Source organism: Lygodium microphyllum, chromosome 15, assembly GCF_053477565.2.
Source record: "Lygodium microphyllum isolate KBCC chromosome 15, Lygodium_microphyllum_v1.1.10, whole genome shotgun sequence".
Classification (NCBI taxonomy): domain Eukaryota; kingdom Viridiplantae; phylum Streptophyta; class Polypodiopsida; order Schizaeales; family Lygodiaceae; genus Lygodium; species Lygodium microphyllum.
Genome location: NC_141149.1, coordinates 101,772,270 through 101,789,595, shown reverse-complemented (window position 1 = coordinate 101,789,595; position 17,326 = coordinate 101,772,270). Strand labels below are relative to the sequence as shown.

The 17,326-nt window shown below is 39.9% G+C and overlaps 1 protein-coding gene across 2 annotated transcripts in view; it reads left to right on the top strand.

Annotated features, from left to right (window-relative positions):
• RAE1 (Transducin/WD40 repeat-like superfamily protein) overlaps positions 1-12,903 on the top strand; it is a 72,110-nt gene extending 59,207 nt beyond the window's left edge. Inside the window, exons 9-13 of one of the 2 annotated variants that reach the window (XM_087694502.1) lie at positions 4,474-4,551; positions 4,967-5,038; positions 5,273-5,353; positions 12,312-12,348; positions 12,446-12,903. In XM_087694502.1, coding sequence (XP_087550628.1) covers positions 4,474-4,551; positions 4,967-5,038; positions 5,273-5,353; positions 12,312-12,348; positions 12,446-12,453 — 276 coding nt within the window. In that variant the 3' untranslated portion in view covers positions 12,454-12,903. Of the gene's footprint in view, positions 1-4,473; positions 4,552-4,966; positions 5,039-5,272; positions 5,354-12,311 lie in introns of both variants that reach the window. The other variant, XM_087694501.1, reaches the window with a different exon arrangement.
• Positions 12,904-17,326: the final 4,423 nt, after the last annotated feature.

The following is a 17,326-nucleotide window of genomic DNA, read 5'->3' as shown; positions in this document are numbered from 1 at the left end:
CACTGAGGCATGCAAGGAGGCTTTATGGCTTTCACGTCTGGTGGGAGAGCTTGGCATCACAGAGTTACCTGTTTTTCATTATGATAGTCAAAGTGCTATCATACTAGCACGGAATCCTGTCTTTCATGCAAAGACAAAGCACATACAGGTGAAGTATCACTTCATTAGAGATGTACTTGATAGCAAGAGCATTGAGCTTGTCAAAGTGCATACAGATGATAATCTTGCAGACCTTCTCACCAAGGGTCTTCTAGCAGAGCGGTTTGCTCATTGTCGACAGATGATGGGAGTTGGATAGATATATTTATTTAAGCTTTGTACATACTTAGACTTAGCTGATTCTTTTCTTCTCTTAAGGCACATTGCCTTTAGGTAGGAGGTTGTTGTAGGTGGAAGGCTGTTGGGAATAAAGGGCCATCGTACCTTTTATATGTGCACGGGTGTGAACACACCCTTAGCACATTGTACTTTCATACATATATCTATCTAAAACCTAAAGTGGTACTCTTGTCATTGTGTCGAAAAATGTGTTCACTCTCTACTCTGCTCACTCGCACTCCCTCTATCTCTCCCACTGCGCGTAATGTCTATCTACCTCAATCTCCGTGCCTATCCTTTCCCTACATCACATCCCAACACTGGAGTACTCATAGATATGCCTAGATCCTCTGCAAGTCTGCTCAACCATATAGCTTCCTTAGAAGCTTCAATAGTTGATATGTATTCAGCTTTAGTAGTACTCAGTGCTATGATGTTCTGCAACCTGGAGCACCAAGAAACGGCCCCACCAACAACTGTAAAGACGTACTCGCTAGTGGACCTGCGAGTGTCCAAGTCACCTACCATATTTGCATCACAATAACCTTGCCAACTAAGTGCACCCTACCCATAGCAAATACACTTTCTTTGTGTATCCTTAAGGTATCGAAGAACACACTTGACAACCTCCCAATGTGTTTTGCCAGGATTTAACATAAACCTGCTGATAACTGCATGAGCAATGTCTGGACAAGTAGCAACTGTAGCATACATAAAAGAGCCACAAGCTAATGCATAAGGGACTTTTTTCATAGCATTGGCTTCCATGTCATCTTTTGGGCTGTTGGCTTTACTAAGCTTAAGATATGGAGGTAAGGGCACCCCAAAAGGCTTAGCTTTAGCCATGTTAAATCTGTCCAATACCTTTTCAATGTATTTTTCTTAAGATAAGAACAACAATTTCTGCGTTCTATCCCTACGAATTCTCATGCCCAATGTATGCTCTACATTCCCTAAATCTTTCATGGAGAAAGTTGGTTTCAGCTGATCTTTGAGAGCATCCAAGCTAGTCTTTCTTTTCCCAGCTAGCAACATATCATCCACATACAAAACAAGTATGATGGGGCTGCCATCTGTATTCTTTTTCATGTACAAACAACGATTTGCATGGCTGCATGTAAACCCGTGAGAGAGCATAAAGGTGTCAAACTTTTGCACCATTGCCGTGGTGCTTGCTTCAGCCCATACAAGCTGCGTTTTAGTTTACACACCAACTGCTCTTTTCCAGGAACTACAAAGCCCTCGGGCTGTTTCATGTAGATTTCCTCATCAATATCACCATGCAAAAAAGCTGTTTTTACATCCATTTGGTATAGCTCTAAGTCCAATATAGCAGTGAGAGTAAAAAGCACACCTAGAGTAGTCATCTTCACAATAAGTGAGAAGACCTCTTGGAAGTCAATCCCTTCATTCTGTGCATACTCTTTGGCAACCAATCTTGCCTTGTACTTGGGTTTCCCATCAATTGTCTTTACTTTGTAAACCAATTTGTTTGGAAGAGGCTTTCTTCCTTTGGGCAACGACACAAGATCCCAAGTATCATTAGCATACAGAGATTTAATCTATTTCTGCATGGGTAGCTCCCACTTACTACTGAATTTGCATGACTTGGCCTTTATATGTAAAAGGCTCACCCTCATCTGTAAGCATCACATAGTACAAAGAGAGGTTATATCTATGTGGCTGCCTTCTTAAGCGTGTAGACTTGCGTACCCAATGTTACATTCTCAGGAATGGGTCTACATCTGGAGGTATGTTATTTTTAGCATGTATTGGCTGCTGTAAGCTATTTTCAACATGCTGTTCATGCTGTACAACACCTTCATTTTCATTACTAGCACTTGCATTTTCATAATCAGCAAGTCTATCTTGCTGTCCATGACCTCCTTGTGCTTCTATTTGCTGTCCATCATCATCTGGCTCAAAAGTAACATTTGATCATTAGTTTCAGCCTATGGTACAACATCATGAGGTTCATCATTTGAAGGAATAGGTGGCTGCAAATTCAGAAATTTGACATTTTTCATGTCTTCATCAGAGGCTAAAGTACTTTTCAGCAACTTTACCTCATGAAACACAACATTACGGTTGCGAACAATTTTCTTGGATTGAGGTAACCACACTCTATAGCCAAATTCACCCTCATCACCATAGCCCATAAAAATGCCTTTGGTGGATTTTGGGTCAAGTTTGCTCCTCAGCTCATCTCTAACATGCACAAAAGCATCACAACCGAATATGCGTAAATGGTTATATGAGGCTGATTCCTTTTCATGTCTTCATCAGAGGCTAAAGTACTTTTCAGCAACTTTGCCTCATTAAACACAACATTATGGATGCGAAGAATTTTCTTGAACTGAGATAACCACACTCTATAGCCAAATTCACCCTTATCACCATAGCTCATAAAAATGCATTTGGTGGATTTTGGGTCAAGTTTGCTCCTTAGCTCATCTCTAACATGCACAAAAGCATCACAACCGAATATCTGTAAATGGTCATATGAGGCTGATTTGCCAGACCAAACCTCCTTAGGGATGCCATTATTTAAGGACCTGTTTGGAGAGCGGTTGCAAATGTGAACCGCGGTTTTAAGTGCCTTTCCTACATCATTGGATTTCACATCCAATTGCAAGTTGACACTTTGATACCAATGAAATGTCCCCCTAGGATCCAACTTGCACATGAGACATGACACAAACCATATTCACAAATATAAGGGGTTGGACATTAGACTCCCCTCCCAACCATAGAGCCAAACGGGCAGGCCCTTGAGCGTGAGAGCTAGCAGCACTTTGGGTGATGACCACATCCCAAGGGTCCCAACCCACACCATCTTGGTATATGGATGTGTTGGCCAATGGGCCAAGAGTCCAAGAGTGGTGATCGCGTTACAATATGCACAATAGGGCCCTATAAATAGGACTTGACTTTTCTAACCTTGGAGTGTCCTTAGTACGTAGGCACTAAGTCACTTCATAACCATTGTGACCAATGCTACTAGCGCCCATTTGGATGTCCAAGGATGTGACAACTAGTCTAAGGGAGGTGTCCCTTGTGATAGTGTAGGGTATCTTGAGTGGACTATGTAGTAGGCTTTGGATACCCCTATGTGGTGCTTCTCACTCCACCTCCTCATGGCACAATTTGCAATTGTTTTGGGCTCTAGGAATCCGGGCTTCTCTCCTTGCCTCGAACTCTAGCTAGTGAGATGGTGAATTTCTACTTGCGTCTCATGTGGCACGTATATCTCTAGGTATCCAAGTCTCTCCATGAAACGATCCATCGAGTGCATGCAGAGTGTCAAATTCTTTATTACGTGATTACCATGCAAAGATCTAGGGGTACTAGAATTGAAGTTCATCATAATTAAGAAAACTTGGTGAAACTTAAAAATTTAAACCCATTTTTTCATTAAGTCAACATGTCCTACCAGAAAACAAAATATATTTAACAAAAAATAATTCTCTTTGAGGCTACTTTGGTGGACTGAAATTAGGCTGAATGCATGATAAATGTTCTGTAATTAAGGCCTTTAATTTTGCTTGCTCAATGCAAGGCCACCATGCGGGATCGTGCTTACATGTTTTGATATGCTATCAGATTGTGACAAGGTAGCTTACACATGTTGAGTTGCACATGTTTTAATATGTCATCTGATTCATGGATGGGGCCCATTATGCTAGTACTGAGCAGGAACTCTACCAACTTTTTTGGGTTGAGACTGCAATGAGACCTGGAGGAGATTCCAAAAGCGCTCTATGTGATTGACGTTAAAATGTTCGGTACCATATGCTTTCTCCCATGGCAAGGTAGATGCCCAGTCTCCCCTCCCTCACCTTCCAATAACAGTGGGTTAGGGGCTGAGCATTCTCACATGTGAGATACCTTCTGTTTCCCCTTGCTGATAAGATCTTACTTGAGCCCTATGTGAGGGTTTCCCAAACTAGCAACACCTTTGTCTTTATAGAGGATGAGTTATCGTTGGCTTGTGTCATATAGTAGCGTGTTTGGAGGTGGCTTTCATGGCCCCCTGGCGGGTGGGGTGTGGTGGGGGGAGAGCAAGGGAGCACATTTTTGAGAGGGAGGGAGGGAGGGAACTATTAAAAGAAAAAAGAGATTGAGGCGTCAGTTTGCTTAAAATGCTGTCTGCAGGTACATTCAACTTTTGCTACTGCTGGGTCTGATGGTGCATACAATTTCTGGGACAAGGAAAATAAACAAAGGCTAAAGGTGAGATGTTCCATTCTAATTGCTAGACTGTAAAATCTAGTTGGTGCACAATAGGGAATGTGGTATGGTTTTTGAATTCGGAAAAAGTGTATGGGTGACATTAAGAAACGAAGAGAATCGTGTCTCAAAGCTGTAAAATTGAGCTACTACAATGTGCAATGAAGTGTCAAGGGAATGTGAACAGCAGATTGAGTCTTGCATCCTTAGATATCCCTAGCATGTTTCACTCAAGTATCTATGTGACTGTATCCTAATGTTTTGGGATTGTTATCTGAATTTTTAACACTCTTTTTCTATTCCTTGATAGGGTACGTCTCTCCTTAAAACATAGTCTACACGGAGGAATTACAGATATCTTTGGCCTTTAGGTTGTAATTAATGGTCTTGCAATCTAACTCATCCTTTGTGATTGTAGGCCATGAGCAGATGCAATCAACCTATCCCTTGCAGCACATTTAATTTTGATGGCACCATTTTTGCCTATGCGGTATGAGATTTGCAATATCATGTTCTGATATATTTTATTGTGGTAGGACCTGATTATATGAACAGTTTCTTGAAGCACTATGCTGTGGATTTGCATGTGCAAAACGTGGCTTAAAGTTTATATTCCCATTAATGACTATTAGATCCAAGAGTTACACATTATAAGTAAGCGATTCTCTGGCAAGCAAAGACAGTAAGAGTTGATCAGTATTTTGTACGGGATTTTGGATTGCAGGTTAGCTATGATTGGAGCAAAGGTGCTGAGAACTATAATCCTGCTGCTGCAAAAAATTATATATTACTCCATCCTACCCAGGTGAAATTTGTGAATATTTCATGCTTCATATGTGTTCTTTTGTTATTCAATTCTGCCACCACCCTGTGACCTCAGGAAAAGGCCTACATAGTTCTCGTGTACTTGCCTACTTATGTGAATATTTCATGCTTCATATGTGTTCTTTTGTTATTCAATTCTGCCACCACCCTGTGACCTCATATGTGTTCTTTTGTTATTCAATTCTGCCACCACCCTGTGACCTCAGGAAAAGGCCTACATAGTTCTCGTGTACTTGCCTACTTATGTGCCATGGGCAAGGGGCATACTTTTTTCTTTTGTAGTATCTTGACTTGCTTGCAGCTGCACAGTAGCTTTATGATTTGCTTCATGTTACACGACTCTTTTTGATAGAATTTCGTGAGCTGGTGAGGTGAGACCATGAAAATCTGAATTGCTTGGAGAATGTAGTGCCAATGATGATGTAGTAGTTATTAATCATCTCACAGTGTACTTCAAACCTCTTTGAAAAGATATTGGGCTTACCATATATTGAGAGGGAAATATGTACCTAATATGGTTGGCTCACATACTTATGCATAATAGTTTCATCTGGATATCCCTCTGTTTGGTAAGTTAGTAACATAAATTGATGTGATCACTGATATGACATGTCAACTTACTAGTGTTGAAGAATTAATAGCATGTGTGCTATCAATCACTTCATGTATGACCTATGACAATATGTGTTATGGAAGAGTTGGCTATGCCAACCACAAGAAATCTGTTAAGAAGTATGAAAGAACACAATCTTCACAGAGTCATTGTTTAGCCTGATGTCATATTCATCCAAGAAATATTATATTTTCTTACTTGTGAACTCGATTATTCAGGAGAGTAGTATAAATGATGTCTCTAGGATCTCTCGAACTGCTTCAATGAACAACAAAGACTTGAGTGAGAGGGAAGCTTATTTTATATGATGAAACCAGCCCACCTTTTGGAGGGGAAGGGACAAGTTCCCTGTTGTGTCAAGCTGTCCATGCTTGCAAAAACAGGACATGCATCCCAGATTTCCAAACTATGGGCTGCATGCACTTCAAATAGGAAAATGAGCCAAGTGGCACTTTTCCTCCACTGATCTTGTGATGTCCTTAAGTTCTAACTTTTGACTTAGGAACCTTGGATTAGGGGAGAGTGTTACACTTATTGTGTTCCTCCTACGTTCTGGTGTGAATGCTCCCTTACCCCATTGGCACTTTTTACCTTCTAGCTAGAGAAGGGTTTTTTTCCGTGAGAACACCCATCAGTGGGTGTGGTACTTAGTACCTTAGGGATTGTACATTCATTCATTCTCACATTGTGGATGTGACTTTCCAGCACTTTTTTCTCTCTTGCTGTTCACTTGTTCACTGCGTGTGTGAGGGTGCATGTGTTGTTGAAGCCGAACCTAAGAATGGTATTAGAGCCATACCTCTTCTTAGTCGCCCACCTTCAGTTCAGCCCTTCAGGCCGCATAGCCTCTTGACTCTGCCCAACAACGTGCCTTCCTCAGCACAGTCTTGGATGTCACACAATCAGAAGAGGAGGAGGTCATTGAGACACTGAAGAAAAAGATGGGGATTGCCCGCAGAGCCATAAGGCATGGGCTGTGTGCTCAACCACAAGGAGAAGGGACCAGCCTAAGCCAACAGGATCAAAGAAGTTATTTGCTAAGGGCAGGGCTAACAGTACAAGATGTGGACCTATTAGGCTTCAGGGAAGGAGAACCACAAGAGCCCAAGAGAGAAGATGAAATGTGAACCACTGTGTGCTGCACGTCCTGGTCATTTCCTAGCAGCAGTGGCTGAAATCTACCATCTCATCCTATGGGCTGTGATGTGCCTACATACACACTGCACCCTGCTCACGATCTGTGCACCTGTCCCAGCCACACCCACGCCTGTTGGCACGGAATTTGATTTGACAGCCAGTATACTTTGCACCTGATGCTCAGCTGACAGGCACCATCAGGCCCGTCCATCCCATTGCTGACAGCCTGTCTTGCCATGGCCCGTCAAACTGCCAAGAATCTCACCATGTTATGCATTGCTTGCCTGATAGTTTGCTGCAAGCTCAACACCTTTAAACATTAAAAAATTGCCCCCCAAGCCTTAATCAGCTTTAAGCCACTTAAAATTGCTTTTGTTCGTGCATAGTGCCCTTGCCAAGCACGAAATTTGGGGATTTCACAGAAGATACAAAATTTCCCCGAATTTCTTTGAAAATTTTGGGGCTTTTCTCCCAAAATTCTGAATCCCCCCAGAATTTTGGGGATTTTTCATTTTATGCTTAGAAATTGCTCGGGTCTTGCACCAAAATTTGGGGCTTTTCATATTTGAGCTCAAATTTCACTAAATTTCATTGATTAAAGTTGGGGATTTTGGGAAATTTCCCCAAATTTAACAACATTGAGGCCAATCATATCTTCTACATCAACATTTACGCACATTGAAGCCTTTTCAGCTGAAAATTCTTCATCAACACCATCAATTTTTTGAAAAATTGTGAGTTTTTTGGAATTTTCATTGCTTTATTGTTATGGTGCAACTGCATTTGTACTCTGGACAGTAGCTGGTTACAAAAAAACCAGAAATTTCAGCAAGCAATGGTTGGGCATAATAATTTGCTCAACATGTTTGGGGACTTTAAAAAATTAGATCACATTAATTATCCAATGTGGGCATACATGCTGAAGCATGTACTTGTTGCCAAGCGGCTTTGGGGGGTTATGTATGTGGTTTAGAAGTTAGGCCTGTAGGCCTTGCTATATCGAATGTCATAGGCTCTTCTAGCTCATCCACAACCAATAGTGGGGTCTTTGGCTCGAGCTCCTCTTGCACTTCCCATAGTAGATCAATTGAGCTGGGATGGGCATGATGCCCAAGCTCATGCTTTGATTGCACTTTCATACAAGAGCTAGGTTATTTCACATATTTTGTTGTATGCAATGACCAAGGATACTTGGGATAAGCTTGCTTTCTTGTGTCAGGTGTGCAATGAGGGTTGTGTAGTATATTTGCGTAAGCAACTTGAGATGGAGCACATGATAGAGGGTGATTTTGTGGATGCATACATTACACGTGTCAAGGACATTACAAAGCAGCTTGCTAATATTGATCAAATAATTCCCGATGCATCTCTTGTATCTACGGTCTTGAGAGGCCTACCTGATATTTATCAGAGGTTTGCCACTGCACTCCTTTTACTTGCAAAAGGAGATGCTAATGCTTATACATTTGATGCATTGGTATTACTATTGTTGCAAGAAGAGCAATCAAGGCTGAATCGCAGCATTTGCAGCCAACCATTGAAACAAAGGGAAGTCATGGAAGCCCTCAAAGTCAAAGGGAAAAGATAAAGCAGATTTTGCTATGGACTCCTCAAGCACCAAGGATGATGGTGTTAAGAAAAAGAGATGTAACTATTGTAGGAAGAAGGGGAATGCTATCGAAGAATGTAGGAAGAGGATGGCAAGTGTAAAGAAGAAAAAATTAGGCATGATTGTTGAATTGAGCAAATGCGAAGGATGCAACTACACATTTGGCAAGCCTGGGGGGGACATTATTTTTGCAGTATACTTGGGCAGCTTCTTAAGCATTTTCAAATGCAAGATTGCAAGCCTATTTCTACTCTTGAAACAGGACATAGATTTACACTTGAGGATGCAGGAGAAACCTTTTGATGCTTCTCTTTATCAATAGGTTGTTGGCTGTTTATTGTACTTGTGTAATATACGACCGGATACTCAATTTGGGATCTCTCAGTTGGCACGCTTTATGCACAACCTTGGTATGACACATTGGCAAGCAGTTAAATGTGTCTTTCGTTATCTCAAAGGCACTCAAATATTGGGCCTTTTCTATCCTAAAGACACTACTCTTTGCTTGCATGCATTTACAGATAGTGATTGGGCTGGTTGTTTTGACACAAGGGTGTCCACTAGTGGCAATTCTTTCATGTTTAGTGATTCATGTATTTCTTGGTTGAGCAGCAAGTAGTCTATAGTGGCCACATCCAGTTGTAAAGTTGAATACAAGGCAACATTTATAGTTACATTAGAATGTGTATGACTTAGATGTCTTTTGGTTCATCTTAGTGTGGAACAATAGTCACCCACTCCTATTGACATTGACAATCAGAGTGCCATTGTAGTTATGAGAAATCCAATTTTTAATGCTCACACTAAGCACATTGAGGTGCATTATCATTATGTCAAAGAGAGGCTCCATACAAGGTAGATTTACTTGGTTTATGTCCCTACACAGGACACTTGGCAGATGTGTTTACGAAAGCTTTCTCTAGAGAGCTTAGGCCTTTCGCAAGGCTCTTGGCTTGACATTGTTTGGAGATTGGTTTGCCTATTCCTTGTATACTTTTACATCATTCACTCGAGGGGGGTTTGTTACACTTATCATGTTCCTCTTATGTTTTGGTGTGAACATTCATTTATTCCACATGCACTTTTTACCTTCTAGTTGGAGAAGGGTTTTTTCCCTGTGTGAACACTCATCAATGGGTGTGGTAGTTAGTACCTTAGGGATTGTACTTTCATTCATTTTTACATTGTGGATGTGACCTTTGAGCACTCTCTTCTCTCTTGTTGTTCACTTGTTCACTGAGAGTGTATGCATGTTGCTGAACTCTAACCTAACAGAGGGTAATCATCATTGAAAGTTGTGCAAGATGGGTGCACATGCGAAATCAAAAACAAATGACCAAAGATCTGCTAATTCATGGCCTATACCAGGTCAGATCACTTTGCCTATGCCATTTTTCCATTTACAATGCCCATGTCTTTTCCATTACCTTGGTTATCAAATATATTGGCATTTATTATTGGAGATGCTACTGAATGTGCTAAATAAGGACGAATGGAAGCTCCCTACATGGTCCCCACATGGCCCCTTGGGTTGGCTTTTGCCTATGCGGTAGAACAAGCAATGCATAACTATTGTCTTACACGATTGGGTGATTATAAAAAATGACCCACTATTGCAAGGTTATGAGGCTACTTTGGTATGCCGCAGTTTGCTCTTTTGAACTCCATTGTGGCCTTACTATTTTAAACATCACTTTCACATGCAGGCCATTAGGCCACTTCACTGACCATTTTCCTCTTCCAGCTAGAATGACAACATCAAAAGAACTTGTGCTTCTTTAGAGGCAATCTGAATTCTCAAAGATGACAAGAAAAAGGTCTGATGAGGTTGCTTGAGCACCAAAGGTCTTTAGTTTGTGAAGCTCCAATAAATAAGGTGGTCAAAATTTACCTTCAATCTGATTGAGGAAGTCCTGCAGCTTGAGGATACTGCTCATTATGTTCTACTCAAACCTGAATTGGTTCTTGATCATAAGACTAAATGATCCTTTCAAACTGTTTATCTTGAGCATTTGGTCAAGTGGGACTCCGGAGAACCTCCTTGAGGTGGTGGCTACTTGGGAGTCAATGTCTTCATTGAAGAGTCATTTTCCCCACTTTGTTCCTAAGGATATTGTTTTGAGGACAGAAATTATTCATAAGTTGGGAAGTGTGTTGTCCTTGGACATTTGCATGTGTGCTAGCAACATTGGTCACAATGGTCATGAAGTGACTTTGTGCGAATGCACTAAGGGCACTTTGGGATTAAGGCAGCGGAGTCCCATTTATAGGACTCAAGCCTTATTGTGCACATCATTGTGTGAGCACCACTCTTTGATTCTTGGCTCATAGGCCAATGTGTGTGCACATTGGGACAGTGGGGGCTGGTGGTATGGGACACCAACTCTTGGGGTGTGGTAGTGACCTAGTGTGTTACTAGCTCCCGAGCTCAAGGGTGAGCCCATTTTGCTCTATGGCTGGGAGGTGAGTCTGATGTCCATCACTTGTAAGTTTGTGGATGTAGCTTGTGTTGCACCTTGTGTGCAGGTTGGATCTTAGGTGTATGTTTCATAGGGAGCTGGCTTCTACAGGCTGGTGATGGCAGCAGCAGGGTGTCACCATCTAGATGATGGTGACGGCTGCTCCAGAGAGGGTGCTGATGGAGACTGGCTGGTAAACACAGCACTGATGATGATGGTGATGAGAAGGCCGATGGTAGCAGGGGGTGATTACAGTTAGATATGGAATTGAAGAGTGGTCACACATTGGTATCTTTCTGTATTTTTGAGCCCTTTGTTGTACCCAAAACTCTTTTGTATTGTACTCAATTCAGTTTTATCTAGAATAGCTTTGGGGCTACACAAGAGCTGAGGAAAAATGGCTAAACAATCCGATACTATTTTTTAGGCTAATTTTGAGGTAGCTTAACATCTATAACCTTAACCTCACTATTTCTGACGGGATATGCTTTCATTGAGAGATTCTTGCACCAGGCCTTCTTCAACAGTCCATGTCATAGGACTGGAGGGAGCACAGTATGATCTCTCTTATCAGTGCTTTCTAGATATCTGGTGCTGCAATCACTCAAGCGTAGCCTTGTTGTACATCGATTACTGATTTAATAGTTTATCACCCATAAAACGAATGTGTGCATGTTCAGGAAGATTTTTGGCACTTCTGTCACAAAACTTGGATTCCTGTTTTTTACATATTGGCCCCTCGGACAGTATTGATACCATTCAATGATATCAATTTTGGGTCCTCTTTTCAGTCCTTTTCACTTCTTCTATGGTCCTTTGTACTAATTTCTTTATGATTGTGCTCCTCTTGGATATCTGCTGCTGTATTCATTTTCTGAATGTTTTTGATATATTCTTTTGTGATACTATGTTAACTTAAACACATAAAAATATACTTGCACAAAATAAAATTCCTTTTTTTTGGAAGAGCACAGCCCCTTCCTCAAAATCTGGTATAGATACTCCTCAATTGGCCTTGTTCTTCAACCTGAACAAAGTATCTAAATGTATTGGTCTAGGTTTAAACAGTGGTGCAGTTTGCAATGTGATATTGACATGCTTTTTGCTGTTTTGTGAGCAGGAGAGTGAGATCAAAGCTAAACCACGGGCTCCTACAGGTGGAAAGAAATAAATGAGTATTTGAGTAAGTGTAAAGAAAGTGTAAACTTGCAGCTGTAGTTTGTCTTACTGAAGTCAATTTTGTATACTGAGTAGGACGATGAGGTTTCCACTCGATGGAAGCACCCTGTGAGTGTTATTGTGATTGAACATTATGGAGACTGAAGCCAAAGCAGGTCTCCAGGTTTGTGAAGTAACCTTCAGATGCCATTTAGTGCCGCTCTCTTCCCTCAAGACAAAGTTACTGACTTGGCATTGATGGCGTTTAAAATGAGTTAACTGCACAGTTCAACCTTTAGTGGGTCAAAAGTTTCCTATGGAGTTCGTGTACTGTCTGAAACAACCAATCATTGTATATTATGCGAAATGAATGGAGTTAAATCTTCAGATGTAATTTGTATATTGGACTGTAATTCTAAGGAAGCAGGTTAGCTGTAAGGTCCACCTGTCTGGCAGGTGCACCAAGCTTGAGGAATAAACACATGTACGCAATCTGAAATAGACAGTTGAGTATCTTACCACCTGAAGTAATGGCAATTTTTTAATTACAGATTTGTTGGGGGGAGATTTGAGTGAAAAAGGAAATGCAGTTTAAAAAGCTGCGCGTGCCCCCCCCCCCCCCCCCCCCCCCAAACCAAAAAAACCCCACAACGCTGGTGCACACACAAAAGCAACAACAAAAAACTTTTGATGGCACGGGACATCCATGTCAAAGGAGCCTTGCACCTCTAGCAAGGCTCATGGGGTAATCTAAGTCTATTGAGGGAGTACCTCCAACAAGGGAGAAGTAGAGACCATTGATATGCGGGACACTCAATGAAACATGCCTTAGCTAGCTAGTGAGGTCAAAGATGAGGTGATGCCAACAAAGGTGATGAATGATGGAGTTGAGATGGTGAAAATGTCCACACACAAGGTCTCAGTAGACCAAGGGAGAAACAAAAGTTTGATAGATTCGGCACCATCCAATAATTAAATGGAACGAATTACTAGTCTTTGCATAGCATGTTGGTAGGCTTGCCAACCGATTGGCATGAAGAAATCCAGCTGTTTCAAGCTATGGAGTCACGGATGCTTAATTCAAAATAGGCAAAGTTTCACCAGTGTGGGCTAATAGGCTTTGTAAGATGAAAACAGTGGTTGAGGGATTTCACAAGTCCAAACATAAGTTCTTTAGGAAATCGTTCATTCTTCTTTGAGTTTGTGCCATGATGTACACTTTTGGTGTGGATTGTATGCATATTTGAGGTTTTGGGCCATTTAGAGTTTTAATATGACCGAATCAGTCTTTGATAGAGAGAGAGGTGTCTCGATCAAACAAGTGTAGCTTAGTTGGTTAAGTTGAAAAGGGTAGTGACCATAAGGACTTCGGTTCAACTTGTAGAATCAGGACTTTGGTTCAACTCCTAGATTCTACGTGGTCATTTAGTAGAGGTGTTACAAAAGGGGAGAATGAGAGTTTAGCCTCTCGCCAAATATTAACATGCATTGGAATTACATTTAACCAAAGCAAAATGGTTCACTAGTTTAATATGAAATTGTAAGGATGTGTGGGTTCCCAAAGTGGTGGTATAAATATCTTAGGCTTGAGGCTTCAACCAAGTGAATGGTAATGATTATCTCTTGTGGCTCAATGGCTTTCATCTTCTTATGTTCTTGCATGGTTGCTATTCACGTATGATTATGGTTGTTGACGTGAGAATGTTTTTGGTCAAGAAGTAAATGTACTTTAATGTGGGGTGTAATGAGTGTGTTCCTCATTAGGAAGCAAATGTGCAGCAATCTTGGGTGCAATATGCATGGATTCAAGAGGAGTCCAATCTTTGGAGTTACATAGCTATGTACATGTAAAAAGATTTTAGGTTTCATTGTTGGAACTTGTCAAAAAGGGTGATCAAATTGTGTATCTAGACTTAAAAGCAAAAAATCATTTGCATGTATGTGATGGTGTTCCAAGGGTTGTATGTAATGTACTCTAAAAATTTACAATCGTACTATAGGTTTCATTATGTGTTCTTGGGAAGGAACAAAATTTATATGATGTGGCGCAATGAAACGAAGATTGTTAAAATTCAACCATTAATTGCACTTGGGAAGCATTTCTATGTTATTGCTCTAAAACAAGATTAGCTATATAGGGGCTCAAAATTTAGAATACGACACAAGATTCTACTTTGAATGCAACAAGCTCACCTCAAGGTGAAATTTGAAAAGATAGGTTGAAAATGGTACAAGATCTAGCTTTCAACTTCTCTCTAAAAAAGGCTCTCTCTCAACCCTCGGGCGGCCACCAAAAGATAAAAAGAGGATAGAGGAAAAATGTTTATGTTTGATCATGGTGGTTAAACAAAGACAAATCGGTTGGTTTGTTAAAATGAAAATTGGAATCTTCTCTTAAACAATACTAGGGGGTTTTTGCCTAGATTCTTTGTTGCTTTGCATCAATGTTCTTTTGATGCTTCACATTGAGGTTTGAAGGAATATTGTCAATAACACTTATGGCACTTCACATCGTAGTACACATTTCATGTGGCAATAAGATTTATGGGTGATTGAGTCACAAAGAAGCTAATCGTGTGTATAATGTGATTTATATATGTGTCCATTTGTTTGGTCTCATAAGCTCATCATTTTTCTGGTCTCTCCTTTCTTTTTCACTTTTGTTTCTCTCTCTCTCTCTCTCTCTCTCTCTCTCTCTCTCTCTCCATAGACATAAGCCCCCCTTCATTACGTGCATCTTCATTTGTGTGGCCTCATAAGTGAGTGTGCTCTCTTTCCCTCTTCTCTCTCATCTAAGTTCTTTTTTTTTTGAAGTCCCTTATCTCTCATCTTTTTTCATCTCATGTGCATGTTGTGTAGGCGTGTGTATACATATATATATGCATATGTGAATGCATTTGTGTATATGTACAATTATATGCGTGTTTAATATATGTTTCCATTTGTGTGGTCTTATGTGTGCCTTCTCCCTCCCCCCCATCTCTCTCTCTCTCTCTCTCTCTCTCTCTCTCTCTCTCGTTATTTCTCTCATCTCAATTCTTTTTTTCTCTCAAGTCTCTTGTCTTGTCTTTTTTCACTCAATATATGTGTATGTGTGTGTATGCATGTGTGTGTATATATATGCACATATGTGTATATATGCATGTATGTGTGCATGTATGTGTTTGTGCCTAGATACATTACATCGTGATATGTATGTGTATGTTTTTTAAGTTTGTATCCATTCTCATTTTTTAAAATTTCTCTCCTCTCATAGTTCTCTCTTATATATTTTTCTAGTCTCACTTCCCCCCTCTCCATCTTTTCTTGTGCTTATATGTTTACATGTGCATAGATGTGTGCATATCATATGTGTATACATAAATACGTGTATACATGTGTACATGTATATGTATGCAATGTGTTTTTATAGTATATGAACATTTGTGGGTATTTTATATTTTCCTTTTTGCCTCTTGTTTTTCCAATGCTTTATGTATGTGCATGTGTATGTGTGTGTGTGTGTGTGTGTGTGTGTGTGTGTGTGTACATATGCATGTCTGTTTAATGTGAATTCTTTTGGTCTCATAGTTTCCTCCCTCTCTCATTTTTATTCTCTCTCCTTTTTCTTCCTTATCTTTCTTCATCTCATATGTGTGCATGTGAGTGCATTAGATGTACATGTACAATTTTTTTTTTTGTGGATTATGTTTGCATGTGCATGTTTATAACTATGCACTTTATACAAGTGTATCCATTATCTTCTCTCTCTCTCTTTTTATATATGTCTATGTATGAGTACATATGCACGTATGCGTACATGTCTATGTATATGCATATATGTGCGATCTTTTTTTATAGTATATGTATATTTGTGGATGTTTTGAGTGTACACACATTGCATACACATATTCAACCATTATATCATATCAATTTATATGTTTAAATTAAAAATTCATCCCTCTCTCTAGAGAGAGAGAGAGAGAGAGAGAGTATAAATATAACCCCTACTCACCTTTCAAGAATAAGCCTATTTTATTTCTTGAATGCTAAACTTCTCCTCCTTGTGCCACATAGGCTTGGGAGCCTTCTGGTTGGTTTAGGATCCCCAATGCAAAGCTCTAAATATATTTATTATATGTTACAAGAAACTTGCCACAAGAAAGAGATGTAGAACTTTCATCCACTATACTATCTCAAATTGACTCTCAAGGGGATGAATAAAAAGATTTTGAGTGGTTTTTTCTTTGAGGAGCCTATGTATAGTCTCCATGCCAAAGCATTCTTACAAATTATGAATAATAAATATTACTCATGCCTTTATAATAAATGTGAAGCATCACTAATGATAAAAAATTCATACATTATGATTTAATTTTAAAGGCGGAAGACCTAGTAAAAGATGTGTACTTTGATTTATATAGCTTATGATTTTGAATGTATTATTACATGAATATTTTTAGCTCTTGCAATAGGTATCTAGCTTGGTTGAAATATTTGATAATTTTTATGGAATCCATTTTGTTCCATGATATCTAAAGCTTAATTGTGTACTGGATGAGGTCCAAATGTGGACACACGTGCGTGGGCACACATATTTGTTAAATGTTTAATTTAATTAACTAAAGATAAGCACTTGATGCATACATATAACTTTTGAAATGCACACACACAACTTACATATATGTATACACATAATTCACATATATGGATAAGCATATATAGCTACATGTGCTTATTCTTGGAATACATGTATATATATATTTACTCAAATATCCACCATAATTCATGTATATACACACACATCTAACTCATAAGAGTAAAACAAATGGAACCAATTCCTAAAGAGACCTTACACACACACACACACACACACACACACACACACACACACACACACACACACACACACACACACACACACACACACACACACACACACACACACACACACACACACACACACACACACACACACACACGTGTGGGTGCGTGCGT